The sequence below is a fragment of the Rhododendron vialii genome, chromosome 8a (genome assembly GCF_030253575.1).
Source record: "Rhododendron vialii isolate Sample 1 chromosome 8a, ASM3025357v1".
Taxonomy (NCBI): Eukaryota; Viridiplantae; Streptophyta; class Magnoliopsida; order Ericales; family Ericaceae; genus Rhododendron; species Rhododendron vialii.
Window position 1 is genome coordinate 13893512 of NC_080564.1, and position 27127 is coordinate 13920638.

Sequence of the window (27127 nt, forward strand, 5' to 3'; positions counted from 1 at the left end):
AACATTAATGACAGTTTTGACGAACATGATAAATTTGGCATCCACGCAGGATAAATATTGCAAACAATTAATGCTTCGGAGAGTTTGTTTATAAAGCTTTTCTTTTCTTTTCTTTTATGAGAGCTTCGGCCAGAGGTCCATAGTATAGGGACTAATACTGTAATAAGGACATGAATAATTTGGTACTGCCACCAGGACAATTGGACCCGGTTTCCAAATATAACCTTGCTTTGAAACAAAAGCGGGCACACTTTTCCCCACTCTATTCGATCAAAAACGTTTCCAGAAGAAAAGAGAGAGAGAGAGAGAGAGAGAGAGAGAGAGAGAGCGGTTCACGATCATCGTCGTTGCCGTTGTCATCGTCGCCATCCTTCATCGCCTGCCACAGTCGTCGTTGCCGTTGTCGTCGTCGTCGTCGTCCCCTTCAACGTCGTTATCAGCATCTTCCTTCGACTGGTTCGTTCTGCAAATTTACGTTTTGTAATGGTTCTTTGTTCTGCACATTTACGTTTTGTTTCTCTGTTTCTACACATTTAGGGACTACGAACTGCTTTCTTCCAAAAAATTTAGGTTTTGTTCCACATGTTGTTATGGTTTATTTAGGGTTTCTTTGCTACTGATTATGTTTTATTTACGGTTTGTAGTCCATTGGTTAGAGCTTCTTTGTAATTTTGCAAGATCAGTACTCTGCATTTTATTTGTTCTTACAAATCACTTGACAAATGTTGTTATCTGTTGCATACTCTGCGTTTGTAGTCCACTGGTTAGGGTTTCTTTGCTACTGATTATGGTTTATTTAGGGTTTGTAGTCCATTGGTTAGAGCTTCTTTGTAATTTTGCAAGATCAGTACTCTGCATTTTTTTGTTCTTACAAATCACATGACAAATGTTGTCATCTGTTGCATACTCTGCGTTTGTAGTCCATTGGTTAGGGTTTCTTTACTACTGGTTATGGTTTATTTAGGGTTTATAGCCATTGGTTAGAGCTTCTTTGTAATTTTGCAAGATCAGTACTCTGCATTTTATTTGTTCTTACAAATCACTTGACAAATGTTGTTATCTGTTGCATACTCTGCATTTGTTGTCCATTCTTAGTGTATTGGTTCTCATAGCACTGAATCCAGAATGATAACGACATTTGTCTGTTTTATTGAGGAACATCCATAAAATACAAGTTGACTGATGTCTCTCTTGTCTGTTTTATTGAGGAACATCCATAGAACACAAGTTGGTAGATGTCATTATTTGTTCATCTCTGTGCTATACCATATTTGAAGATTCTTACATATAACAACATCATCCGGTGATTTTGTTCAAATTTTCTGCTGTTTTGTTACAGGAAATGGTGAAAACAAAGAACTCTAATAAAGAATTGGTACTTGTAGTAGATACTATGAAACCATTGCAAGTTATTTTGCCTCCAGATAGGATGAGAATGAAGAAGACACCACGGAAAAAAAAAGCAGTACAGAGTCCAAAAAAGATAGCAGAAAAAGATGAAGTTAAACAGCCTGCCTCTCGAAAGAGAACAAGAACAATAGAAGATGAAGCAGAAAAAGATGAAGTTAAACAGCCTGCCTCTCGAAAGAGAACAAGAACTATAGAAGATGAAGAAGATGAAGTTAAACAGAGTCCAACAAAGCGAATGACAAGATCTGTCACACAACAAGAGAGAGATTCTCATAAAATGGACAAGAAAGAGAAGAAGAATGACAAGAAAAAGGGACTTAGCCCTGTTAAACAGAAGAAAAACGACAATAAAGAGAAGGACAAAAAGAAGAATATACAAGAAGAAGAAGTAGAGGATGAGGACGAGGAAAAGGAAGAAGAAGAAGAAGAACAAGTTCACAAGCCAACGAAAAAGGAAGCCAATCAAAAAACTAGGTATGGTTTATGACTAGAATACTACAGATGATGAAATCTGTCATACTACAACATATGGTTACTTTGTGATAATCTGCATATATGTATTCATTCATATACTGACCAAAAACTTTGAAACTCATGCAGGTCTAGTCCAAAGGCGAAGCGACTTAGCCCTATTAAACGAAAAAAGAATGACAAGAAAGAGAAGGACAATGTGAAGAACGACAACAAGAAGAAGAAGATACAAGAAGAAGAAGAAGAAGAAGAGGAAGAAGAAGAAGAAGAAGATACTGATGATGAAGAAGAAGAAGATTACAAAGAAGAAGAAGAAGAAGAAGAAGAAGAAGATCTTCACAAGCTAAAGAAAAAGGCTGCCCATCACAAATCTAGGTATGGTTTATGACTAAAATACTACAACATATGGTTACTGAATCCATTCAAATACTGAATAAAATTTGCAAATTACTTTGTGATAATTTGCATATATGTATCCATTCATATACTGAATTAAAATTTGAAACTTATGTAGGTGTAGTCCAAAGACGCGTGGTAAGAAACAGAAGCAAGTGGCAAAAAGGACAGCAGTGAAGACGCAAAAGAAAAAGGGGAAGAAAAAGGTCAAGAAAGAGGTCAAGGAAGAGGTTAAACCTAAGCCTAAACAAATTCAGTACAGGTAATCTAAAAATTTCGACATTTGTCTGTTTTGTTGGCAAGATTCATATAAAATAACGACATCTGTCCTATACCAACATCTTCCTGTTATTTTGTTCAAATTTCACACAGGTCGAGTTTTCAAAGTTTTGTGAAACTCTTGAAGGACATAAAGTTCACAACGCTCCAGAAAGAGAAGATAAGAAAAACGCAATTTGCTAATCTTATATTTGCTCTGGTTGATGAGAGCTTGACTGAGGCGTACCTGAGGAAAAGCGACCTGCATGCTCTTTCGCTGATAAGACGATATGAGGGATCGGGAGGGAGGTTCAACCTAGGAACTAAATCAGTCAAGATAACAGCACAAGAGTTTGCACTTGTATTCGGCATCCCGTATGGGCCCAACCGAATTAAACCAACAACAAAACCGAGGATGCCAGAAACAAGGTTTGCTAATGAAATCTGTGTTCGAGGAGGTAGGATAATGACGAATTCAAGTCTGAAAGAATACTTTCAAAAAGCTGTGAAGACAAAGGATGAAGAAAGTGCAAACGACGTAGCACGTGTGCTAACACTGTATCTTATCTCGACAGTGTTTCTCCCAAGCACAGCTTCAAGGGTGAGCTGAAATTTAATCGAGTTCATTGAAGACTTGGATAAGATCAGCTCCTATGACTGGGCAACATTCTTTACGGATGAGCTCATAAGGCAACTGAACGACAATATGGAAACACCGGCATCAACCGGGGGCTGCATATCAGGGCTTCTGGTAAAATTCTACCCTCTTATGATATCAACTTTTTATCTGTGATAAACTGCCTATATATATACTGAAAGATGTGGTTATCTTTCATAATCTGCCTACATGTATACTAGAAGATGTGGATATCATTGGTCTTCTGCCTATTTTGTGTATTTAAACTAATTTGTATTTTTCATGAAATACAGTATTGGTTCTGTGAGCACGTGAAATTGGTAAGCCAAGGAGATCCAACAAACTTCCCGAGGTTCGTCAAGTGGAGGCTTACCGACCTTAGTGTTGGTTTGGCAAATAACCCGTTGGATGTTCTTGATCCGTTAATCGTGAACGACTCAAAGTTGGAGGCAACGGAATTGGAGAAAGAGATGCTCGGATTTGTTGAGGTGCCGGAAGATGATCATGTGAAGCCAGAAGATGGTGATGACCCAGACCATGATGATGCAAATACAGAGCTTCAAAAAGAAAATGAAATCCTCCGAGAAAAAATCAAAAGGTTGACCGAGGAGAATGAGCAAATCAAAAGGTTGACCGAGGAGAATGAGCAAAAAGATGCTACAATTGCCCAGCTTCAGAAAAGAATTTCGGAGCTTCAAGACGAGACATATGAGGAAACAGTTGCTGAACTCAATTTTGAAGTGGAGACTGCTCATGTTGAGAGGGATTTTTTTGTGAAAGAGGTTGAGCATAAAGAAGTTGAGATCTGCAGCATGCTCGTAGAGAACGACATTATAGCTGAAAAGCTAGAAAGAGCAGAGGGAACCATTGACGACATAGAGACACATATTATTACCCAACAATTCAAGGTAATATAACCTAATCTTATTTCTAAAACACATCTTAGGTTATATGCTTCTTGGTTTTTTTTTTCCTTTATCTTTCCACAGAACCACACAGATAACCTAATCTTATTTCTTTATTTTGGAAAATAGACAAGTGAAAGTGTGGAAGAAGAAGAAAAAGAAGAAGAAAAAGAAGAAGAATGTGGTCCTGAGCATCAAATGGTACCGGATGAAGAAGTGGAAAGGACAACTATTGAAGCTTTCACGGGTGTACTAGCTGAAAACAGTCCAAAACCAACCAAGAAAAAGAGGAAACAGGTGGACCCTTCATCTCTTGTACAGAACGTGAAAAATGAGACAAGAATAGAGAAGAGGGAGGATGGTTTCGTCTATGAAGACCTAAAGAAGGTAAAGAAGAATAAACAGGAGGAGATGGATGATGTGATACCAAAATGGAAAGTTGAAAAAACAAAATTGAGTAAATGGCTGGAAGAAGAAGACAAAGTGTTGCTGAATCTGTTTTATGACCTAAACCAGGGGCAAGTGAAGTAAGTAAAGATACAATTATTTCATTAATTCCCGATTCCATTCTCTTTGTATAATTCTTTCCTTTTGACATCACAGTGAAGAAGTCTGGACAGACAACGAAACAACTTATACCATAACTTTCAAATCAATAATAAAGCTTTTGGATGAACTAGACATGGGGAACGAGGTAATAGACGGGTACACATCAATACTGAAAAGGGAGCAGGAAGTTAAACAACTGATGCAAGGAAACAGTGCGTTCTTCACATCCACCTGCTGGGTAAGTACATTGCCCTTTGCCCACAACAAAACACTGTTATGTTCACACTGTTTTGATGTCATTATTTGTTCATGTCTGTGCTATACCAGAAATGCAGATTTTCACATATGTTTGTGTTTATCTAACTAACATACTTTATTCCCACAGACACTTATCACAATGGCAAACCAGTCCCCCAAAAAGTTTCTCCTTGATAGCAAACTTGAACAACTCTACAACGAATTACATGACAGGAGCTTAGATTACTTTCGGTACCTTGTTTTCCCGATGAACTCTTCAGGAAATAAGACGAACAAAAACAGTCCATATCATTGGACTCTGCTTGTTTATGATATGCAAGAGCAGGAATGGAAGCATTATAATTCATTGAAACCAAGAAAGAAGGAGAAATCAGGCGACCCTTACCTTAAAGATGCTGCAATAGTGGTAAAAAACCTTCACATCTCTCTTATTTGCTTATTTAATCGCTTATAATCAATGACTGCAACTAACATAAAAAATTTACTTTGAAAAAATAGAAAGATGCTGTTGAGAAATTCATGAAGCAATTGAAAGAAAGAAGGAGTAGTCAGCCACAATTCAACTTGCTAACTCCCATAGAGTCAATCTTTAAAGATGGTGCTCAACTAAGAACAGTGCAAGAAGCACCACAACAGAATATTGCTTCGTAAGCTTCAATCAAACTTTCTATAGTTAAGCATATGACGACATCTATTGCAATTTACTAAACTCTATCTCTTGAATATATGCAGGGTTGATTGTGGACCTGTTGTTTATTATGTCATCAAAAAGATTGCAGAGCTTGAAGAAATACCACAAAAGATTGAAAAAGAAGATGTTTCAGCTTTTAGAGTGCATTTGGTCCACAAGATTTTACATGATGAGCCAAGATCATGGACGAAAGAAACGTGGCAAGACAAAAAACTAGCTCACGATTTTACTTCTGATCAGTAGAGAAATTTGGATTCAGCACTGGTTTAGGAACAAATTCTCCTCTTTTGTTTAGGAACACAAAATGTGTTAGTGGTTAGTTTAACACTTTGTAGATGGCAGAACAGTGTGTAGGTTGTTGGTTTGACAGTTTGTAAGTGATTCGTTTGACAAATGTGTTAGTGGTTGGTTCAACACTTTGTAGATGACAGAACAGTGTATAGCTTGTTGGTTTGACAGTTTGTAAGTGATTCGTTTGACAGTTTGTAACTGGTGACAATCTGGATTTTGATAGTTACATAAAACTTTCATTTTAGCTATGATTGTTGATTGTGGTTGTTGGCTATGATTGTTAACTGTGATGACAAAAAGGCCCGGTGTGGGTTTATTTGTGAATTTCTATTGTGAATGGTAATTTAGGATGAGAAATGCCCGAAGTAGGCTGATATACACTGTTGTTTGTTGCTGTTTTTATTAGTTTAAGACGCAAGGCGTCAGACTAGGCCATAAAGCAACGAAACCCTGTCAATTTTTTCCCTTGTTTGCTGCACATTTTCTGGGCTTGGCTTCTTGAGTTGCCATGCTTTCCAAAAATGACATTAATATTGGTACATTTGCTGGATACCTAAGCTGCTGCTGATTTGGAAACTGAAATATGTACATTTGTGTTCATAACACTGATGTGAATGTGCAAACAGATGATGAAATCTGTCAAACAGATGATGAAATCTGTCATATTCTGTTCGGCTAGGCCATAAAGCAAGAAAACCATGTCAATTTTTTTTCTTGTTTGCTGCACATTTTCTGGGCTTGGCTTCTTGAGTTGCCATGCTTTCCAAAAATGACATTAATATTGGTACATTTGTGTTCATTACATTGATGTGAATGTGCAAACAGATGATGAAATCTGTCATATTCTGTTCTCTGTATTTTGGCAACAAAACATATAGGACTGAAAAACTGTGAAAATTAGTACGTTTTATTACACCAACAAAATCTTATCTATCATGCTAACAATCAATATCCTAAGAACAAGTTCAAATCGAACGAATCAAATAATACTCAGCAATATCCTAAGAACAAGTTCACTCAATTGGCTCTTTACATCTCTTCCTATTGTGGTTTCCCAACTTTCCACACCTCCCACACCTTATTTGTCTCACCTTCTCCCCCTTTGATCGAATTTTTTGAACCTTAGGTCTACCCCGCGGCCTTCTTGTCTTAGGAGGAAGAACTACACGGTTCTCTTTTGTCACTTCTGGAGCTCCGAGAGTGGGAATAGGATTTATCATACTCTCATACGACAATCGGAAAGCTTCAACGGTGTAAAAAGGATCTATGTAGTTTGAAACTTGGAGGCCAACCTTTTGAATAGCCGTCACTGCATGCACACAAGGAAAACCGTTCAACTGCCATCGACAACATGTGCACGTCCGTCTCTGAACATCAACTACAACCGTCGGAAGGGAGAACACTTCAAAAACATCTTCACTTGCCTTTGCCACAGTCCACAACCGACCTTTGTTGAAACTTGTGACTAATTTCTTATCCATTTCAGGACACACGATGCCATTCCACTTCCATGACTGTTGCCTCCAATCACACATTTGCTCCATCAGTTTAACCCTTATCGTGTCAATTGCATTCAAAATTGGCAAATGACGGGCTTCCAAAATCCATTTGTTGAAAGACTCAGCTGGATTTGAACACATGTCCCCATATCTTCTACCTTCAAAATATGCATTTGCCCACTTGTCAAGTGGCAACGATTCAACAAAATTCTTAGCTTTTGGACCACCAACATTGCACAGTTCTTTAAAAGCTTCCTCATAATCAGAAATCGATGGTGCATATGCACAATAAGAAAACAACTCGACTACTCTGTCCCTAAAACCATTAGACGATTTTCCCTTAAACTTGTCCCTCAAATTACACTTCAGATGCTGCAAACAATACGCATGATATCCATTGGGAAAAACCTCTGGAATACCTTTCAAAAGCCCAGAATGACGATCTGTTATGAATGTTATTGGACGAGATGACAGAATTGTTGACAACTTTCTCAAAAACCAAAGCCAATTCTCGTCAGTTTCAGAATCAGCAATGCCAAAAGCCACTAGAAACAGTCCTAATCCAAAAAAAAAGAAACAAGCAACATTAATCTACATTAATATATTCATGGTATAACATAATCAATGTAAATTAGTCCTTTGTATCTTAGAATCTAAGGGAAAATATAACGTTATCTGTATTTATTTATTAATCTGCTATGACTGTATATCAACAGAAAACAATAGATGTTGTTATCTATATTAAACTTGTCTCCCAATCTTCCAAATAACATAACATAAACAGAAAACCAATATTGAATAGACAAGAAGACGAATAAAAATAACTAACCTTGATCGCCATCTTTTCCTATAGCTCCGAAAAGGGTTCCAATGTACCTCCCCTTCAAAAAAGTCCCATCAAGCGCTAACAAAGGACGGCAGTAATTGAAGCCTTTGATACACGCATCAAATGCTACAAAAATCCTTCTAAAACAATTAGTTTTGTCACAATACTCAACATCAATAACACTTCCTGGGTTTTTCTCCTTCGCTACCTCAGCATACCACCTTAGTAGGTCAAAAGACAATGCATAATCTCCATACAGCTCATCACCTGCCTTCTCAACCCCAAACCAAGCATGGTGATAACTGATTTTACTCCCATAATACTTCTCAAAAAATGTCACTGCTTCTATTGGTGCATAGTTTGTCTTAGTTCGAACTTCCTCCCTAATCTGTTTAGCAACCAACTTTGAACTCATCCGAGGATTCTTCGAACTAGCAAAAACACCAACACAACTGTGATTCTTCTCAAACTCCCTAATACAAAAGAAACTGTTAGATCTCTCAATGGTTGCATAAATAAACCATTGACAACCAGATTCTGTATGTTTTTTTGAACATTCCGCCGTTACTCTAGTCTTGTCATTCTTCAAAAACTTATATACAAATCCGACTTCAATAGCATACATTGCCAGACAATCCCTAAATTCTTTTACTCCGCCTCTAAACTCTTGGCCAACATGAGTAATCAACTTAGCCCAACCAGCAGAAAGACGGACAGTCTCGTGGTGCTGACAAAACCTCTCAAGTGGATCTTTTTCTACTTCATGCATAGTACTACTTTGACCAACTTCAAAACTTCTTCGACATTCAACACTTTCAACAACAATACTTCGATTATTATGATCAGCACAAGAAGAAAGCACTTCAACAACTACATCAATGCAACTAACCCCATACGCACCAGCCAATGCGAACATATTTACAAAATCAGCATCATTATCTAGAACGCAATTGTCATGTCCACCTACAGCATACAAAAGTTGAAAACTAGAGGTTTCCAAATTTGGCCACTTCTTAACCAGACTACGGACAACATTGTCAAAGCAGAAATCTCTTCTAACTGATACGACAAGAGTTTTTGAACCATATTTGCACAGAAGAACAATAGAAGATTCCATACTGGAAATTTAACACCCTCTGCAAGCAAAAAATGCAAAACAAATATCATTATCTGTCCTATTAATCTGCTCCAAAACTCTGAAAAATAAAATATCATTGTCGACATAGATCTGTTCTATCCATTCAGTCCACAAACCGCACAAATGCACACACACTCAAAAGCTGACTTGTAAATTGGATTATCAAATAAACGAGAGAGAGAGAGAGAGACCTTCGTCAGATCACAGTGAGAAACCTTCGGCTACAATTCAAACCTTCCAATCGCAGTGGGAAATCTTCGTCAGATCACAGTGAGAAACCTTCGACAGCAATTCAAACCTAAATCTCCAAACCAAACCAAACGAGAGAGAGAGAGAGAGAGAGAGAGAGAGAGAGAGAGAGAGAGAGAGAGAGAGAGAGAGAGCGAGCTCAACAATTGAAACCATGAGAGCGAGACAGAGGAAGCATTGATCGTGAATTTGGTGGATCGTGAATTTGGTCGTCCCCAAATTCACGACAGTGACGACAGCGAGAACTCTTCTCTCTTCTCAGAGTTTAAATCTGGCCTTTATATACTAAGGGTAGTTTGGTCCGTTAATGGACCTAAGGCTGCATACAAGTGACTATAATGGATCCGCAGCCTGTTAAAAGAATTACCCGGACTAGAAGGCCCAATAAGTCTAGACTGTGGACTCTAGCCCAATTTTCTGTTCTTTTATTTGGAGATCTTTAACAAGCAGCCAATGCTGGGTTTTTTTTTTTGGCAAAACAAATGGCATGTAGACCCCAGCTTCATGTGTTGGACAGCAGATAAATTAGGCTACATGCACCCAACACATGTAGCTTGCCAACAATTTCTTCAGTCAAATTCCCAAGGGGAAATTGCTGGACAGTGGACAAAAGGGCAAATATTGCCCAAGTGATGGGCCAGTTCTTGCTGAATTCATCTGGACATGAGAAGGACAAAAATAATTTCCCATACATGGAGAGGTCAACCTAGAATGACTAATATGCCCCTGATGAAAGAAACCCTAATAAGTTTCCCCATTTTGAATCCCAGCCACTGTTCTCTCATTCCATCCTTCCCTTGTACGCTGCTGCTGAAGAGGAGAGAACGGCAGGGGAGGGTTCCGTTCCACCGAAGAAGACCGTTCTGCTGCAAGACCGTTCTCCCTCACCTTTTCTTCCTCTCTCACTTTATCTCTCTGTAGCAACAGTACTCTCTCCATTCCACCGCAGAGAAGCAATCTCTTCTCCAAAAATCCTCCAAGTTCATAGCTGATCTTTGAAACTGATTTGTGTATCTCTGATTTATCTTATTCCACTGAAGGAGAGCCAAATAGCCAATCTCCAACAGTCCATTGGTGAAAATAATCAACTATTTTGGTGACTGAGATTTGCCATGTTTTCTGATTCTCTGGGGAAAACAGCGGCAGTTTTCTTTCTTAGCGGTAACTATTTTTTGTGTTGTGCTTGCAATATTATGCCATACAGCTTGAGATTGTACCTTTCTAACGAGAACAATGAGGGAGAAAGCCATTTTGCCTTCTATATGCAGATTTTTCTCTGCGGTGATTAACTAGAGGCTTGTGTCCTCTCTCTCTCTCTCTCTCTCTCTCTCTCTCTCCACATCGAAAAGGATGATTGTGCTATAGTCTGCAAGCCAATATATGTGGAGGGCATATTTTGTCGAACATGTGGCGGGCGAAAGATTTCAATCAAGATGGGGAGGGGAGAGCGTTTTACACAGAAGTACATAGCAAATATAGGAGTAGTAGACTATTTATTACCTGTTCTGAGATTAGGATTGTTGGAGGCGGCTACTGGTCTAGTGACGCGTATTGATTCCTGTATTTGAATTTCTAGAGTAAGCAGAGGTGGCCGGAGATGGGGAACGCACCCTCACCACTCCAGTCGGCGAGTAAGTCGTGATGATTGATGGTCATCGGTTGCCAAGAGAGAGAGGAGGAGAGAGGAGCAACGAGATGGGTTTCAGAGAGCAACAGAGAGAGAAAGAGGGGGGTTTCAGCTAGCTAGGGTTTCACAGAGTGATTTGGGTTGGGACGGAGGGAATAGAGTGAACGATGTCGTGTAAAAGAAGGGGTATTTTTGTCCAGGTCTGTTTTGAATTCCATGTCTTTGGAATTAATATTCTCCCTCCCATGATTTATGAATTCCGAAAAAGTAGTCCGTGTGTTGGGAATTTTTTGCCCCTCTTCCCACTGTCCAGCAATTCTCCCAATTCCCTCCGTTGTCTTGACTCAATCAATCAATCAATCAATCAATCAAAGCCTTTAGTCCTAAGTGAAAACAAAAGTCTTCAGTCATAAAAACTCATCCAAGACTGGGGGTGTTTGGGAGCCTATTTTTTAGCTTTTCATTTTTAATTTTTTGACTTTTTAACTTTTTGAATTATGATTAGAATGTGTTTTTAATTTGGTAGAGTATTTTGATGATATGTACAGAATGGATTTTGCAGCAGGAGTAGTGTGAAAGATATAGAATGAAAATGAATTATGGGTTGATTTTTTACTATGTTGCCCCTGATTATTTATAATACTCATGTATAATGTGTGTAAATAATATTTTAATTAATTATTTTACTCCCTCCGTCCCGATTTGTTTGTTTTCTTTTTGACTTTTTGAGAGTGTTTGAGATTTAAAAAAATTGTCTATAATTTTCAATTCGTAATGTTTTTAATGTGAAATATAGATCTTGTTTGGTAGATCTTAATTAGTTTTATTATACAAAATCTTCAAAATCATAAAAAAATATTATAAAATGTAAGATATAAGTATATTTTTAAAAGACACGAATTTCAACAATTGGACAAACAAATTTGTACGGAGGGAGTAAGTTTTACTGTATTTTGAAATTAATTTCTTCTTTACTTTTTTTAAACCCTTCGCCGCCCGGCCTTTTCTTCAAGAGAACAGCGCGTGAACAACACGCTGAGAGTGGATCTCACTCGCCGGCCACGCGCCTTATCCAATCAGCGCGTGAGCCTTCCTCTGGCATCGTATTCGACGGCAGATCACCACCAATCTCTTCGTCTCACCTTGACGAAAAAGAATCTGTGGTCCAAAGTTGTTTTTGACCAACTTTTTCTCCTGGTCAAATTGAACAGAGACTCCGACATGTATTTTCCGGCTTCTCCTCCTCCATGGCGGACCACCACCAGTGTCGACGTCTCAACCAGACGAACAAGACCCAGTGGTTTTCAAGTGTTTTCGAACACTCTTTTGTCTGGTTTTTTATGTAATCAGATTTTGTTCGTACGGTGAAAAGAATCAAAAAATGGAGAGGGTATATAGGTCTTCTGCCGCGGCTGGTGAACGAGAATGGGAAAAGCTCCTCTGAGCTCTTTTTGCCTTTTGTTTTAGAAACGTGAAAATGGAGAATCCATTTTCCTCAAGACCTATTTTGCCTCTTTCAGCCAAACACCCAAAACACAAAAAAGAGAAGTGGAAAATGGGAAAAGGTGCTATCCAAACACCCGATTTGTACTTTGTATTCTCTTCAGTTTTTACCAAGTCAGGAACAAGTATGGCTAACCCGTACGTGCTTATTTCCAAAGTACCCAAAAAAAAAAAAAAAAAACCGTACGGGCCGTTTTGGCAAGGTGGGGCTTAATGGCCATATGCTGGCCTCCGGAATGCTCTTAATTGCTTCTTCTTTTTCTACGTTGTCCGATCAGGGTTCTAATATAGACAAAATTCCTTATTGTGACTTGAATTTTATAATGATGACATTGGTGTCATTTTGTGCGCACACAAGTGGTTGAACTAAATTTGGGTGCCAGCAGATACATTTTTTTATTAAATTACCTGAAATCAATAGAAACATACCTCATGCGCAATATCATCTAAAAACATTAATAATATGATAGATGTGAGAGAGAAGATATTGTATGCTTATCACACTGATAACGTAATTTTTATGAATAGTAAATATAAATTGTTTTTCCCACGTCTACTGACTTTCCTTGCCCACTTAAAAAGAGGAATATATAATGGGTGACTGGACTTTTTTGCATTTTTTGGGGGGCAAAATGTGACTTCAATATTTATTTCTAAATCAAGATTATTACGAACTCCTGAAGAAGCTAGCAACATCACACCTTAGCTAACACCCACCTCAGCAGCCATACAAACGTACATTAGAAATTAAGAACATAAACAACATTGTTACACAGAACAGTACACTACTCAACTTTCCTTCCCCTTTCTCTCTGCTTTTCTAAATCGTTCCATTCGTTCCGTTGGCAGTTGTTGCATTAGAGTAAGGAAGCAATCCCTTCTCCCTACAAGTATCAATGGCTCCTCTGAACATATCCTCCAAGCTGTACTTGAACTTAAACCCCATCCCTATCAACTTCTTGGACGAAAATGACACGTTCGGGATATCCTTATCAATCCCCTTAAACCTGTCGAGAGAAAAGCCAACAAAAACTTTATTATAACAGACATAGCCCATCACGTCCCTCTGTCATTTCCATACAATGTTCCCATTTCTTAGGTTAGTTATTCCAAGAGTAGCATTGCCATATGATGATATGATTCTGGTTATTTGTGAAACTTCGGTTTATATTAATCCGTTTAAGTTGAGAAGCCAAAATGAGTGAGAGCTAGAGAGGCTCACTCGGTGGGGACATTGTACTCGGGCCATTTCTCCCTCATCATCTTCGCCAAATCGTAGATAGTTGCATCATGGGATGAGCAGATGTATCTCCCCTCTGCTTCAGGATGCTCAAACAAGAATATATGAGATTCACAAAGATCATCTAGGTGCACAAACTGGCCTTGCTTGATTATTGAGTAATGAGGTTCATTTCCTGCAGCAAAATAATGGTTCAATTGAAACAACTCAGGAAATGTCAGCTCCGAGGAAATGAATGTGAAATGTTCATTTTTTGTGTTAAAAAACTACCTGTGATAGGAGAGAGCGCAGTGACCAGGCTTGGTGGGAAGGTTGGCATAATGAAGGGACCTACCACTAACACTGGTATAATACTGATGAAATCAATGTTGTTTTCTTTGGCTGCTTCCCATGCTGCTTTCTCTGCTAGTGTTTTTGACACAAAGTACATCTGCAAAGAGTGTAGAACCAACCACAAGTTTAAAAAAAAACAGTTTGGTTAAGCTAATACGCTCTCTTGATTGTCTTCTTAATAACTTTGAAATATCTTATGAATATGTTTGTCTTTGAATCTCCATGAATGGTCAATAGCTCTTTGACTAGTCAACCGTTTTCTTGAAAAAGTTCTTCGTTACCACCACATTTTACAGGCAACTCCTTCAGATGTTTTCAATATAAACAACATGAAATGACAAGCCTTACAACCTGTTATTGCTTTCATTTCAGAAAATGCAGAAAAAATGAGGTAATATGTAACGAAAATGATACCAAATAGAGCTTGGCCGCAACGGAGGAATAGACAGAGTTGGGGAAAAAATGAAAATTACGATACTTACCCAGCCAGTCATCTTTATCTTATTGATAAAATCCAAGTCGCTCCAGTTCTTTTCATCATACACCGGCTGTTGGTGCTCTTGAACATTGACGGTACCAGCAGAAGATGTGAACACCAGCCTCTTGACTGTCTTTGCTTTGGTACATGATTTTATTATGCTTAACACACCATTGATTGTCGGCTTAATTACCTCATTCTGTTGTATAAAACAAACAAAAGTTTTAGATCATTGCTTTGATGAATCACCAGAGTGCCTTAGTCCTCATATATAGTAGAATAGAGTGATCACTTCACCTCTATTTTGATGAAATCACAGGAATGTTAGTATCAGATAGAACTAACATGAACGAGCGAGGAAAAAACAACCCAAGAAAGGGAATGTAGACTCTAGATTAATTAGCATTAACAGTTGCCCCATATAGTTTGAGATTGCGATTTCACTGCAGATGCAACTATAACGATACAGTCAAAGTTCATTTCACAAGCCTCAGTGCGGAAATGGCATATTGAAATACTGTTTTGATCCAGGACACAACTCCAACAACCACATATGTCATTGAAAAAGGAAGGGTTATTTTCTGCACACATTCTATTTTTCTCAAAAACAAATGTACCAAAACTATGTGATGTGTGATGGGCACACAAATTCAAACTGTTTTGGTGCAGGTCATTTGAAGGCCTATTTCCAATTAAATGATGTACCACGTTGCTGGAACCTCATGCAACCTATCAAGAATTGATTGAGATCAAATGAAATAAAGACCCATTTCTGTAACAAAATATGTAGATCAATCACGAATACGAATTGATATGGCCTTAAGAATGATAAAATGACTAGTGCTTACCCGTGCCTACGGCACTACGCACCCCGGTTGGAATTGGCCTATGGCACTTGCTAGCTAGTGGCTCAAACACTAAATCGATTCATCAGTGTGTAGTATGTGATCCTCTTCTTAGTAGCACGAAAGAGAATTACCGGAAAGCTGGGTGTCACAATCTACCCCCCTTAGGCATGCAACGTCCTTGTTGCACAGGCCCAGCAACCTCCCATGGGGTCCGTGGCAGCAGAGCACATCCTACCACCACTTTGCCCAAGGCGGGGCTCTGATACCATTTGTAATGACCCGCTCCATCTTTGTACAATATTGTCCGCTTTGGACGCCTAAAACTCATATACTTCCCAGTAGGTCACCCATCCTTGGACTACTCCAGGATGAACACGCTTAATTGTGAAATTCCTATGCACTTTAGCCCGCCCTCACGGCTTTAAATGACCTTGTACAAGTAGGAGGGGTGATTTGGATGACTGGGTTGTGATGTGTAGAGTCAATTTACTCGGAGGGTCGTCGAAGACGATGACTGGGTTGCTTCGTTGAAGGTCGTCGGAGACTGGGTTGCTAGAGAGAGAGAGAGAGCAGATGGGGGGAGAGAGATAATCTAGAGAGAGAAAGAGGAGGAGAGAAAAGTGTGGGGTGTGGGGATGGGAGCTCAAAATTAATTCTCTATTTCCAAAACAATGCTGACCTTGGATTGTTTCAATCTCAGCCCTCAAATCCCATTTATTTTTACTAAACTGCAATCGGTTTGTATGTGAAAGGTGAAGAAATCTGGACCGTTGAATTTGTTTGTATAGATAGATAAAATTTGTGTCAGGAAGAAATCTAAACCATTGAGAAGAAATATTCCTAAACACCCTTGTGTTTTATTAGATAGACTAGTGTTTGCCCGTGCCTACGGCACTACGCACCCCAGTTGGAATTGGCCTATGGCACTTGCTAGCTAGTGGCTCAAACACTAAATCGATTCATTAGTGTGTAGTATGTGATCCTCTTCTTAGTAGCACGAAAGAGAATTACCGGAAAGTGGGGTGTCACAATCTACCCCCCTTAGGCATGCAACGTCCTTGTTGCACAGGCCCAGCAACCTCCCATGGGGTCCGTGGCAGCAGAGCGCATCCTACCACCACTTTGCCCAAGGTGGGGCTCTGATACCATTTGTAATGACCCGCTCCATCTTTGTAAAATATTGTCTGCTTTAAACGCCTAAAACCCATATACTTCCCAGTAGGTCACCCATCCCTAGACTACTCCAGAATGAGCATACTTAATTGTGAAATTCCTATGTACTTTAGCCCGCCCTCACGGCTTTAAATGACCTTGTACAAGTAGGAGGGGTGATTTGCGTGACTGGGTTGTGATGTGTAGAGTCAATTTACTCGGAGGGTCGTCGAAGAAGATGACTGGGTTGCTTCGTTGAAGGTCGTCGGAGACTGGGTTGCTAGAGAGAGAGAGCAAATGGGGGGAGAGAGATAATCTAGAGAGAGAAAGAGGAGGAGAGAAACGTGTGGGGTGTGGGGATGGGAGCTCAAAATTAATTCTCTATTTCCAAATCAATGCTGACCTTGGATTATTTCAATCTCAGCCCTCAAATCCCATTTATTTTTACTAAACTGCCATTGGTTTGTATGTGAAAGGTGAAGAAATCTGGACCGTTGAATTTGTTTGTATGGGTAGATAAAATTTGTGTCAGGAAGAAATTTAAACCATTGAGAAGAAATATTCCTAAACACTCTTGTGTTTTATTAGATAGATTAGCAAATTTTTGCATGCGTAAATGATATACATGTGGAGATTTTTCCCATAGGACGATGTTGGATTTGATTTCCAATGATTGCATTGAAAAAACCAATAAGGATTTACGTATAACACCATCCCTTTTTGTCAAAAAAACAAATATTGAGAAAAAACAGAGACTACGTTAAGATGAGCTGACCATAGAAAGGATCATTGTCTGTTTGTGGTTTTCCCAATTCTGCAATTCATTTTTCCTTTTTGGTAATACGAATTGATTGTCTGTGTTAACTTACGTGAATCATCATATGGCCACTGAAATTAACAATTGGACAAACCACTAGCGCCGCTGTTGAAATTGAAATTCAATTTGAAAGAAAGTAGTCTATCATAAATATTTGATGTACATACCTCGGGGTCCTTGGACTCAAAATCCATGGGCGTGGCCACATGAAATACTCCGAAGCAGCCTTCAATGGCCTCGTCAAAGCTCCCTTCCTCGTTGAGGTCCGCCTTCCACAGCGTTAGGTTTGTATCCGCTTTGGGCAACTCCAGTAGGTGTTTCACCTTCTTTATATTGGCTGCGCGCATGCACCGCCACAACACATTCAATTCTTAACCTTGTTTATACCGTCAAATTAAATTTAGTACCGTTCTTGATCATTTGATTTGAGCATCATGTTCATCATTTAAGCTAGCTAGCTAGTTAACCAGTTCACGATTTCACAGTAATTTATTGGTAAGAAAGTAGTAATAATAGTTTTACTTCCAATTTTATATATGTTTAGAAGAAATTGATGTACGTGTAATGCACTTCATTTCAGAGAGATTGAGAGAGGTTCTATTACTATATATGTCTAACTTAACAATAATAATAAAAGTATTATTAACTTGAGGTGCTCCCTCCCTCGCGCGAGGTTAATTAGTCGAGCTAGCTGTCCCGTCCCGGATATCGATCCATCCGGTAATTATCAATAAAAGCAATAAAAGAAAGAAGATCACACTATATTTTCGGAACATGATTTTGATTGCCTATATTTTCGGAAACTACAGATTTTAGGAGTTACTATATATATTAGTATTGAATTGAATTGGATCGAATTGGTTGAGCAGAAAATGGTGAAAGGGGGTGGGGGGAACCAACCTGGATCGCGAACGGTGGCTCGAACAACATAGCCCCGTTCAAGCAGCCTCATGACGAGCCATGAGCCGATGAAGCCGGCGGCACCGGTGACGCAGACGGTGGTGGCCGGCGAACCATTGACATCTTTCATATCTGGTCTCTGGATCCAACAAAAAAAAGAAAAGAAGAAGAAGGCCGATATATAGTGGGAAGTCGACTAATAATGGTGGCCGGGTCGGAGCAGTAAAAGAAGAAGAAGAAGATGGAATTGAGAAAAGAATAGCAGAGGAGGAATAAGGAGTAGAGAGTGAAGAGCCAGAAGATGATGAGAATTTATATCAGAAAAAATTTGCTAGCAAAAGATTACTGTATTATAGTAGTCCACACTCATTTAATTTAATTTAAGGTTGGTTGGTGCGCACGTGCTCCATTTACCCTTCGCCCCTTGCCACAATGCCACTTCCCCTTGGATGGTTAGTACTTAACTACTACTGTACTTGAATGGTAGGAGGGGGTCATTTTCTATTTCCACCTGACGCAGTTTGTGTCACGTGACCTACAACAAATCTCAAGTCTTCTCTCTTTCGGTATTTTTATATATATATATATATATATATATGATATGACCGTTTGATGGAGTACTGAGGCAAAGCAGCTTCATTAAATTTCCACCTAACAATCTACTATATATATATATATACACCATAGATCCAGTGAGGGATTTCTTACCAGTCTACAGTGCGGACCTTCCCTTTCCTGATCGAATTGCGACGATCTGAGTCGCTCAATGTGTTCAGAACGTGATTTTAAGGGTACCCTCAAGAAATAAGCAAAAAAAATGATCGGAAGGGCTTGATCCAAACAGTTTTTTACTGAACCGTTCAATAAAAAACTGCTCGGATCAAGCCCTTCCCGATCATTTTTTTTGCTGATTTCTTGCGGGTACCCTTAAAATCACGTTCTGATCACTTTGAACGGCTCGGATCGTCCCAATTCGATCGAAAAATGGAAGTTTCACACGGTAAACCTGTGAAAAATCTCTTAAGAAAACCAAACTATATATATATACACGCAAATGCTAATGGGTGCTAAGTGGCACCGGTTATGTGGGCCCTAAGAGCCATATTTCAATGAGTACTACCATTCAATATCAGTAGAACAAAACTAATATTTTTGACAATTTGATTCTCAACAAGAATTCAAAATATGAATAAGACAAAAATAATTGTCAAATAGACTGGTAAGTAACATTTTTTATTTAAAGCGGGGAAAGTGCCTGCCAAGTGCAACAGTTTTGTCAAAATTGTTAATGTCAAAAAAATATTTGACAATTTTTATTTTGTATAATAAGTTTTAAATCAAATAAAAAAATTCAGTTTATTTAAATAAAACAAATCAAATAATTTTATTTTGACAATCGAACGAATCAAACTGATTTTAAAAAATCAAATAATTTTTTTTGCACAATTTCTATGTTGTATCGATGAAATAAATTCAAAAATTATTAAGACATAAATAAAGTTGTTGTTGTTTTATTCGCTTAGACAAGAGGACTCGAAAAAAATAAAAAATAAAATTTATATGTTAAAATACTGTTAAGAATAATAATAAGGAGTCGTGTTATTTGCACCGACACCAACCTACCGACGGTGTACCGACTGCCGCGCGCGGCCGTCGCCGGCCACTGGACGGCCTATCCGAGCCGTCCAAAAATTTTTAAAAAAAAAACCGAGAGGCCTGACGCTGGAATAAACGGCATCCGATGTGTGTAGAGTGCTTGATCTAGACACCCTATTTTTCGTGTATATACATCTAGACACCCTATTTTTCGTGTATATATGTATATACACGAAAAATAGGGTGTCTAGATCAAGCACCCTACACACATCGGATGCCGTTTATTCTTGCGCTAGGCCCCTCAGTTTTTTTTTTTAAAATTTTTGGACTGCTCGGATCGGCTGTCCGGTGGCCGGCGACGGCCGCGCGCGGCGGTCGATACGGTTTCCCTACACTTTTGGTCGGTACACATAGGATTTCCGAATAATAAGTTATAGATAATTTTTAATACTATTTAACAACAGGAATTCAAAATCTGAATAAGAAAAAAATAATTCTGACCAACCCCTTATATTGCTTCTCCCATTGCACTAGTTTGTGAGAGAGAGTGGAGAGGGGGAGTAATGCTCTCTCCTAAGATTTCAGGTTCGAAACTTCTTAGGTATTATCAACTCCTTTGGGGCTAGTTTATACAGAGTTTTACTCTACCTTTAACAAAGACCCTTGCAAGTGGGTGATAGAATTGGTCTCCTGGAATTAGTCGAGGTATATAAAAGCTGGTTCAGACACCTAAATTATTAAAAAAAATAGAGCTGACTCAGACACCTAAATTATTAAAAAAAATATTACAGAAGTGGCTTCAGGTGTTACCGTGTTAGAAGTTATGAACATGTTTTTTTTTTTTTTAACTTTTCAATCTCAATTTTAAAGTGAAAAAGGTCGATACATTATTTAGGGCAAAGATGTCACTTACAAATTTCTACTTGTACGACTTGAGCTGCCCCTCCGTCTCCGACTTCTCTGAGGAGAGAGTACAATTTTCTAATTGCTGTCTCTTAAAATTAAGTCAGAAAAAGCAAGGAGTTTTTGCATAGAAAAATGCAAATTCATGAACATTAACCAGTGCAACTATGCACCCAATAGCAGAACCGATATATATATTCTCCGGAAAGTAAGTGGAGGGGAAACTAGCTAGCTAGCTAGGGATCCACGTAAATTTACTTATTCTTCTTTGTTTTGTTATGAGTATTTTCCCTTATTGTTTCCTCCCAGATCAAACAAGAGAAAATTATTTTACCATCTTTTCCTTTCTTTATTATAGGTTTCAAATAAAGACCTAGGTTCTGTTTGGAACGTGAGGATAGTAAGGTAAATGAAGATAAAATAATAAAGAGGAAGATTGGAGGGAAAATTAAGACAAAATTGGAGACAAAATTTAACTTGTTTTTTTTTTCATAATTTCTCTTCTCTTTCTCTATAAACTAAACAATGGAAAGAATTTTTTTAAGATTTTTCATTCTTTTTATTTCTTTCCACGAGTTCCAAACACACCCTTAGTCTTTATGGGAGGCTCGGATGGGACAAAAACTTTGCATAATGATAGAAATATGTTGTTTTTGAAGTTTTCGTGTAATTTCTTAAACAGGGAAATCTAGCTCCACGAGTTATAAAGCTCTTAATTTTCTTGTGTACAACTATTGATCAAAGGAAGATGATGAATGAACCACTATATATAAAACAAAACAAAAGATTTATTTCAACAAGAAGTACAATGAAACCAAAGAAAGAGATAACCAAATGAGAGGACGAGAGAGGAAACCACATTTTGGCAACCAAACACACAAGGGCTAACTCACCAAACAAAACCGAAAAACATGGTTTGGCACCTAGGTTTGCCAACCTAAAAACCAGAAAAGAGATATACTTGCATCACGAGCAGAAACAATAAATACAAGCACCATGGCTGGGCACTTGACAAAAGTGTTTTTTTTAGAATCGTACAGAATTACATAAAACGTATGAAGCACAAAATTTGATTAATGTTGTAACTGATCAATATGTTGTCCTCAATTTGTGTACGAAGCTCTGTTTCGGAACGATAAAAAGTCCTTATTTTTTAAGAAGGCAATTTCACGCTCAAAAATTATGGACTTATTGAAATCTAAAAATATGCAATATGGATCTTGTTTGAAAGATCTCATCGAGATCTTTTATACTATGCAAAAAAATTAAAAAATTATTTTTCATTTATATTATTTTTGAGTTTGAAAATGTCAAATAAGCTGATTATTTTTTAAGAAGGTTTCTGGAACGGAGTATGAAGACAAATTTGAATCAATCTATACTATAAGCAAATGTATTTGTGCCTCACAAACCTCTAATCCTAATTTTATGCGTTTTTTAATTATTAGTGTGTGTGTGTATATATATATATATCCATTAATGAGGTGGCACATAACTATTGCTTCACAAAAAAAGAGTGTTTTTTGAACAGCCGTTCAAACCACTGTAAGTCTTCCTCGCCAAAATTTTTTGTTGGCTCTAGCAACGTTTGCTTGACTAACATTGTGAAATGTGGTTGTCTATGGTTTTGTTTTGGGAGACTTAGCCAAAAATTTCTTATATTTATATCTTTTGAGCTCAAGAACAAGCATCTTTTGCAATTAAACATGAGACAAACACATTTTGCAATCAAACATAAGGACAAATTACAAATGTGTTGCATGATTACTAAAATACACTTTTTGCAAAACTAGTGAAAGTTCCCTAATAATTGAAAGTTAATGAAAGTACCTAAAATCCTAGGGTATCCTATGAAAGTACTTAAACCCTATCTTAGGGTACCCTATGAAAGTGCTTAAAACACTAAATCCTATGAAAGTACCTAAACTATTAAAACCCTATAATAGGAAAATGCACCCTAAAATCCTATGAATGTACCTAAATCCTAAGGTACCCTACCCTACGTCCCTACCCTACCCTAGGGTAGTTTTCCGTGAAAATATATTTTGTCCTTATGCCTCAATAATTAAAAAAGTTGAAAGACCTCCACTAAAAACCATTTGATGACGTCCTCCCCCTAAAAGAAAACTATTTTATCGTACTTATAATTAATTTTCCCTTTTGTTTTTATATAGGTGTTCCCTCCACTGAAGGGGAATAGGTATTCTGTATTCATTAGAGTATCTCCAATGGGGGCTCAGATTCTATCTAGTGTTGCACAAACCAGTTTGTATCCAAGATTCAGTCAACTCACCTTTTCCTAAATCAAGGGTCGGGATAATCCCATCCACCACCTCTGAGAGTACCAGGACATGAACACCACAATACCAGCTTTATTTGGCCCATGGTCCAACCCTGGATATTCTATCGTTAACATTGCCACAGTATTTGTTTCCCATGACCATATCCTCGAACGCCTTACCGCCAAGTGTAACGGCGTGTCTTCGTCTCGATTTCTCACCCTCAACATCTCCTTTATCGCTGTTGCAACACCATCTTCAGCGATGACAATACCATTTTGTTGGTTATGATCTTCTTGTGATTTTGCGAAATTGATGAGCAATTTGACTATATCTTCATTATTGTCCGCCGCGACAATAAGAGTTAGAGTGTCACCGTTGGTATCCACTTGGCATAAAAAGGGAGGGAGACGCTTTTAAGATGTCTACCACACATTTGGAGCAGCCAAAATCGACTATGGCGTGGAAAACAGTGTTGTTATTTGAGGTAACTTAGAGAGAGAGAGAGAGAGAGAGAGAGATATAGATGGGAGGTGGTGGGTGGGATGATCCCAGCCCTTGATTTCGGCGAAGGTGAGTTGGCTGAATCTTGGCCACAAACTAGATCAAATAGGTTTGTGTAACACTAGATAGGATCTGAGCCCCACCAACGGCATAATCAAAAGTAAAAGATTTCTAGAGATAGAAATGTTAGAGCATCCATAATGTAATAATCAAAACCAAAATGTTGATAAAGTTAGCAATGCGTGCTAAAAAAAGTACTCACATTATAATAACCAAACTTAACAACCTCTTAGCAACTCATTAAATTTTGGTCTTTGGATAAATGATAATAAAAACTAGAAACTTTTTGTCAATAACCAAATTTATTGGATCCCACATCTTCTAAATCAAGTATACCCATCATGGGAGAGTAAAACTCACTCTCCATAAAGCAAATACTTTATTAATAGGTGAAACTCACTCTCCACTTTAACAAGTGGTTGTACATTTAAAAATATTGATTACTTTATGAATCTTAACAAATGTTCTCTACTTTCACTTATTTTACCAAAATGTTATTCAATATAGACCATTAGATTGAGGAAAAAAAACTGACCGTTAGATTTAAATTTTTGCCAACCCATTTTGATTATGTGCAAAAAGTAAACAATGTGGGATTTGTTATTGCTAATTTTAACAACCTCTAAATGAATAATCAAAAAATGATGTGACAACTTTTGATTATCCAATTTTGATTATTATATCGTGGATGCTCTTAGTCAAAAATATATCTCGCAATGGTATAACCAAATTTAATAACTTTTTAACCAATAACCAAATTTTAGCATTTAGAGTATCCACAATGCTATAATTAAAAGTAAAATATTTTTAAAGTTAACAATGTTTGTGCAAAATATGACTCACAATACTATAATCAAATTTAACAACCTCCTTAGAAATAATCAAAATTTGAGCTTTGGATAATCAAAACTAGCAACCTTTTGACAATAACCAAATTTAATAGACACTTAATATTCTCAATCAAATACACCAATCATTATACAAAAATGTTCTATCTTTCTTCCCTTTTGAACAATATTTTTGAAAAAAAAAATTTTACTAAAAGAACTTTTTTTTTAGAAAACAGTTTTTTAAAAATACTTTTTTCCAAAAAAAAGTTTCAAAAACTATTTTCTATTTCTAGTAAATAGTTTTTATTAGTTTCAAAACTATTTAAAAAAAACTATTTTCTAATGTTCACAATTTTTAGTTTTTTATAGTTTGAAAAGATGATGTGATAAGTTTTGATTATCTAATTTTGATTATTCCATTGTAGACATTTACGTTATTAACCTTAACAATCTCTTAAATGAATAATCAAAAACTGATGTAGCAACTTTTGGTTATCAATTTTTTATTATAGCATTATGGATACCCTTAGGCCATTCACAGTGATATAATCAAAAGCCAATTGTTTTTAAAGTTAACAATGGTGGTGCAAAAAATGTCTGACAATGGTATAATCAAATTTAGCAACATCCTTAGAAATAATCAAATTTTGGGCTTTGAATAATCAAAACTAGCAACTTTTTTCAATAATCAAAATTTGTAGACCCCACATCACATAAGTTAACTAATTCCCAAATGTTTATACATACGTGTTTCAATTGGCATTTTCTTCTTCTCTTCTTCGCTTATTCTAGCTATATCTTCTTTATTTCACCCACAAACTATTTCTCTTTCTTTTCCTCTAAAAGTGAAACTCATATCTCTCGATTATCTACAATTGATCAACTCATCATCGCCGGATTAAGGTATTTTACTCTTTTTTTTCCAAAAAAAAAAATTCATAATAGAAGGGAAGAAAGTCACCGATTTTTTTTTAAAATTAAAAGAGGGAATTGATATATTTTTGCCCAAGAAAATCATAAATGGAAGGAAGTGAATGGTGGGAAACAGAGGAGGAGAGAGAAAGAGTGAAATTGTAGTGGACCCTTTATTTTGGTTATGGACTAGAAGTGTCTGTGAAGCTCAATATTGTTAAGCTTAGCAGCCTCTTAAGTGAATAATCAAAAGCTGATGTATCAATTTTTGGTTATCCTTTTGTGATTATACTACCGTGGATGGCCTTAGGCCATCCACAGTGGTATAATCAAAAAAGGATAACCAAAAGTTGACACATCAGCTTTTGATTATTCACTTAAGAGGTTGTTAAGCTTAACAATGTTGAGCTTCACTATGATCACTGCTAGTCCATAATCAAAATATGGGATCCACTACAATTTCATTCTCTCTCCCCCCTGTTTCCTGTCATTCACTTCCCTCCATTTACGTTTTTTATGAGTTAAAATATATCGATTCATTTTCTTAATTTTGAAAAAAAAATCGGTGACTTCCTTACCTCCTATTATGATTTTTTCCTTCTTTTTTTTTTTTGGGGGTGAGTAGTAGAAACAGGAAAGAAGAGTGAAACACCTTAATCTGGCGACGATGGATTGAATTGTAGATGATCGAAAAATATGAGTTTTACTTTTGGAGGAAAAGAAAGAGAAATAGTTTGTTGGCGAAGTGAAAAGATATAGAGTAGCGAAAAAGCTTGGCTACATAAAATTTTTATTCTTCAATTTTATTTTTTTAACCAAAAAAAAAAAAAGAGTGGGCGAAGAAGGGAAGAAGAAAATACTAATTGAAACACGTGTGTATACGAATTTTGGAACTAGTTAACTTATGAGGTGTAGGATCCATAAATTTTGATTATTGAAAAAGATTGTTAATTTTGGTTATCCAAAGCCCAAAATTTGATTATTTCTAATGATGTTGCTAAGTTTGATTATACCATTGTGAGTAATCTTTTGTACTAATATTGTTAACTTTAAAAACAATTGGCATTTGATTATACCACTGTGGATAGCCTTAGATGACTAAAACTAACAATATTTTCTCTTTGAATAATCAAATTTAGTGGGGACCATACACTCTCTTTTTCCTTTCTCTCTCTTCCCATCACTATCAATGGACTCACCCACTTATATTTATCTCCAACTCTCTTTCTCTATCTCTCTTTACTAAAAATGATTTTTGATTATGGATTATTGTGGGACTTCACAATGTTAAATATTAACAACCCTTAAATGAATAACCAACGCGACAAGAAATTTGATCAACACCAACACTTTTTCTATCAACGTTTGCAAAAAGTGCTACAATATATAGGATGTCTACAACAGCTTTCTAACCGCTGCTAGAATGAGGATTTCTCAGTGCCCAAAGCATAGGCGGTGGAATAGGCCAACCATTTTCTAGCGCCCAAGCAATAGTATTGGAATAGCGCCCCCCCCACCCAATTTTCCAGTGGCCTAGGAAAAGCGCTGAAATAGATCCAACGAAAAA

The 27127-nt window shown here is 37.3% G+C and overlaps 4 protein-coding genes across 4 annotated transcripts; 2 read left to right on the forward strand and 2 right to left on the reverse strand.

The window, feature by feature from the left end:
- Positions 1-1342: 1342 nt before the first annotated feature.
- Positions 1343-3280, forward strand: LOC131298579 (uncharacterized). The gene is made up of 3 exons (XM_058324062.1): positions 1343-1884; positions 2396-2539; positions 2650-3280. The coding sequence occupies exons 1-3, from the start codon at positions 1343-1345 to the stop codon at positions 3143-3145; spliced, it is 1182 nt and encodes a 393-aa protein (XP_058180045.1). The 3' UTR covers positions 3146-3280.
- On the forward strand, positions 3242-5818 carry LOC131298580 (uncharacterized). The gene is made up of 8 exons (XM_058324063.1): positions 3242-3286; positions 3466-3770; positions 3801-4080; positions 4207-4604; positions 4681-4864; positions 5012-5290; positions 5383-5531; positions 5617-5818. Exons 1-8 carry the CDS (start codon positions 3242-3244, stop codon positions 5816-5818), a joined length of 1842 nt encoding a protein of 613 aa, XP_058180046.1.
- Positions 5819-6879: 1061 nt separating this feature from the next.
- On the reverse strand, positions 6880-9308 carry LOC131298581 (uncharacterized). Its single transcript, XM_058324064.1, has 2 exons — positions 8195-9308; positions 6880-7922 (listed from the first exon to the last, which is right to left on the reverse strand). The coding sequence occupies exons 1-2, from the start codon at positions 9306-9308 to the stop codon at positions 6880-6882; spliced, it is 2157 nt and encodes a 718-aa protein (XP_058180047.1).
- A 3845-nt stretch (positions 9309-13153) lies between these two features.
- On the reverse strand, positions 13154-18826 carry LOC131297914 (dihydroflavonol 4-reductase-like). The gene is made up of 6 exons (XM_058323118.1): positions 18477-18826; positions 17744-17913; positions 14764-14958; positions 14219-14378; positions 13931-14123; positions 13154-13715 (listed from the first exon to the last, which is right to left on the reverse strand). The coding sequence occupies exons 1-6, from the start codon at positions 18604-18606 to the stop codon at positions 13529-13531; spliced, it is 1035 nt and encodes a 344-aa protein (XP_058179101.1). The 5' UTR covers positions 18607-18826; the 3' UTR covers positions 13154-13528.
- Positions 18827-27127: the final 8301 nt, after the last annotated feature.

Bases quoted from the DNA above. Each gene is read 5' to 3' on its own strand.
- LOC131298579 (XM_058324062.1), top strand. From the start codon at position 1,343: ATGGTGAAAACAAAGAACTCTAATAAAGAATTGGTACTTGTAGTAGAT. The intron at 1,885-2,395 runs GTATGGTTTATG...AAACTTATGTAG, and splicing joins GAAGCCAATCAAAAAACTAG to GTGTAGTCCAAAGACGCGTG. The intron at 2,540-2,649 runs GTAATCTAAAAA...AATTTCACACAG, and splicing joins CCTAAACAAATTCAGTACAG to GTCGAGTTTTCAAAGTTTTG.
- LOC131298580 (XM_058324063.1), top strand. From the start codon at position 3,242: ATGGAAACACCGGCATCAACCGGGGGCTGCATATCAGGGCTTCTG. The intron at 4,865-5,011 runs GTAAGTACATTG...TTATTCCCACAG, and splicing joins TCTTCACATCCACCTGCTGG to ACACTTATCACAATGGCAAA. The intron at 5,291-5,382 runs GTAAAAAACCTT...TTGAAAAAATAG, and splicing joins TTAAAGATGCTGCAATAGTG to AAAGATGCTGTTGAGAAATT.
- LOC131298581 (XM_058324064.1), bottom strand. From the start codon at position 9,308: ATGGAATCTTCTATTGTTCTTCTGTGCAAATATGGTTCAAAAACTCTT. The intron at 7,923-8,194 runs GTTAGTTATTTT...TTTTTGGATTAG, and splicing joins AGGAAAAGATGGCGATCAAG to GACTGTTTCTAGTGGCTTTT.
- LOC131297914 (XM_058323118.1), bottom strand. From the start codon at position 18,606: ATGAAAGATGTCAATGGTTCGCCGGCCACCACCGTCTGCGTCACCGGT. The intron at 14,959-17,743 runs GTATGTACATCA...TTTATACAACAG, and splicing joins TTGAGTCCAAGGACCCCGAG to AATGAGGTAATTAAGCCGAC. The intron at 14,379-14,763 runs GTAAGTATCGTA...CACTCTTTGCAG, and splicing joins AGATAAAGATGACTGGCTGG to ATGTACTTTGTGTCAAAAAC.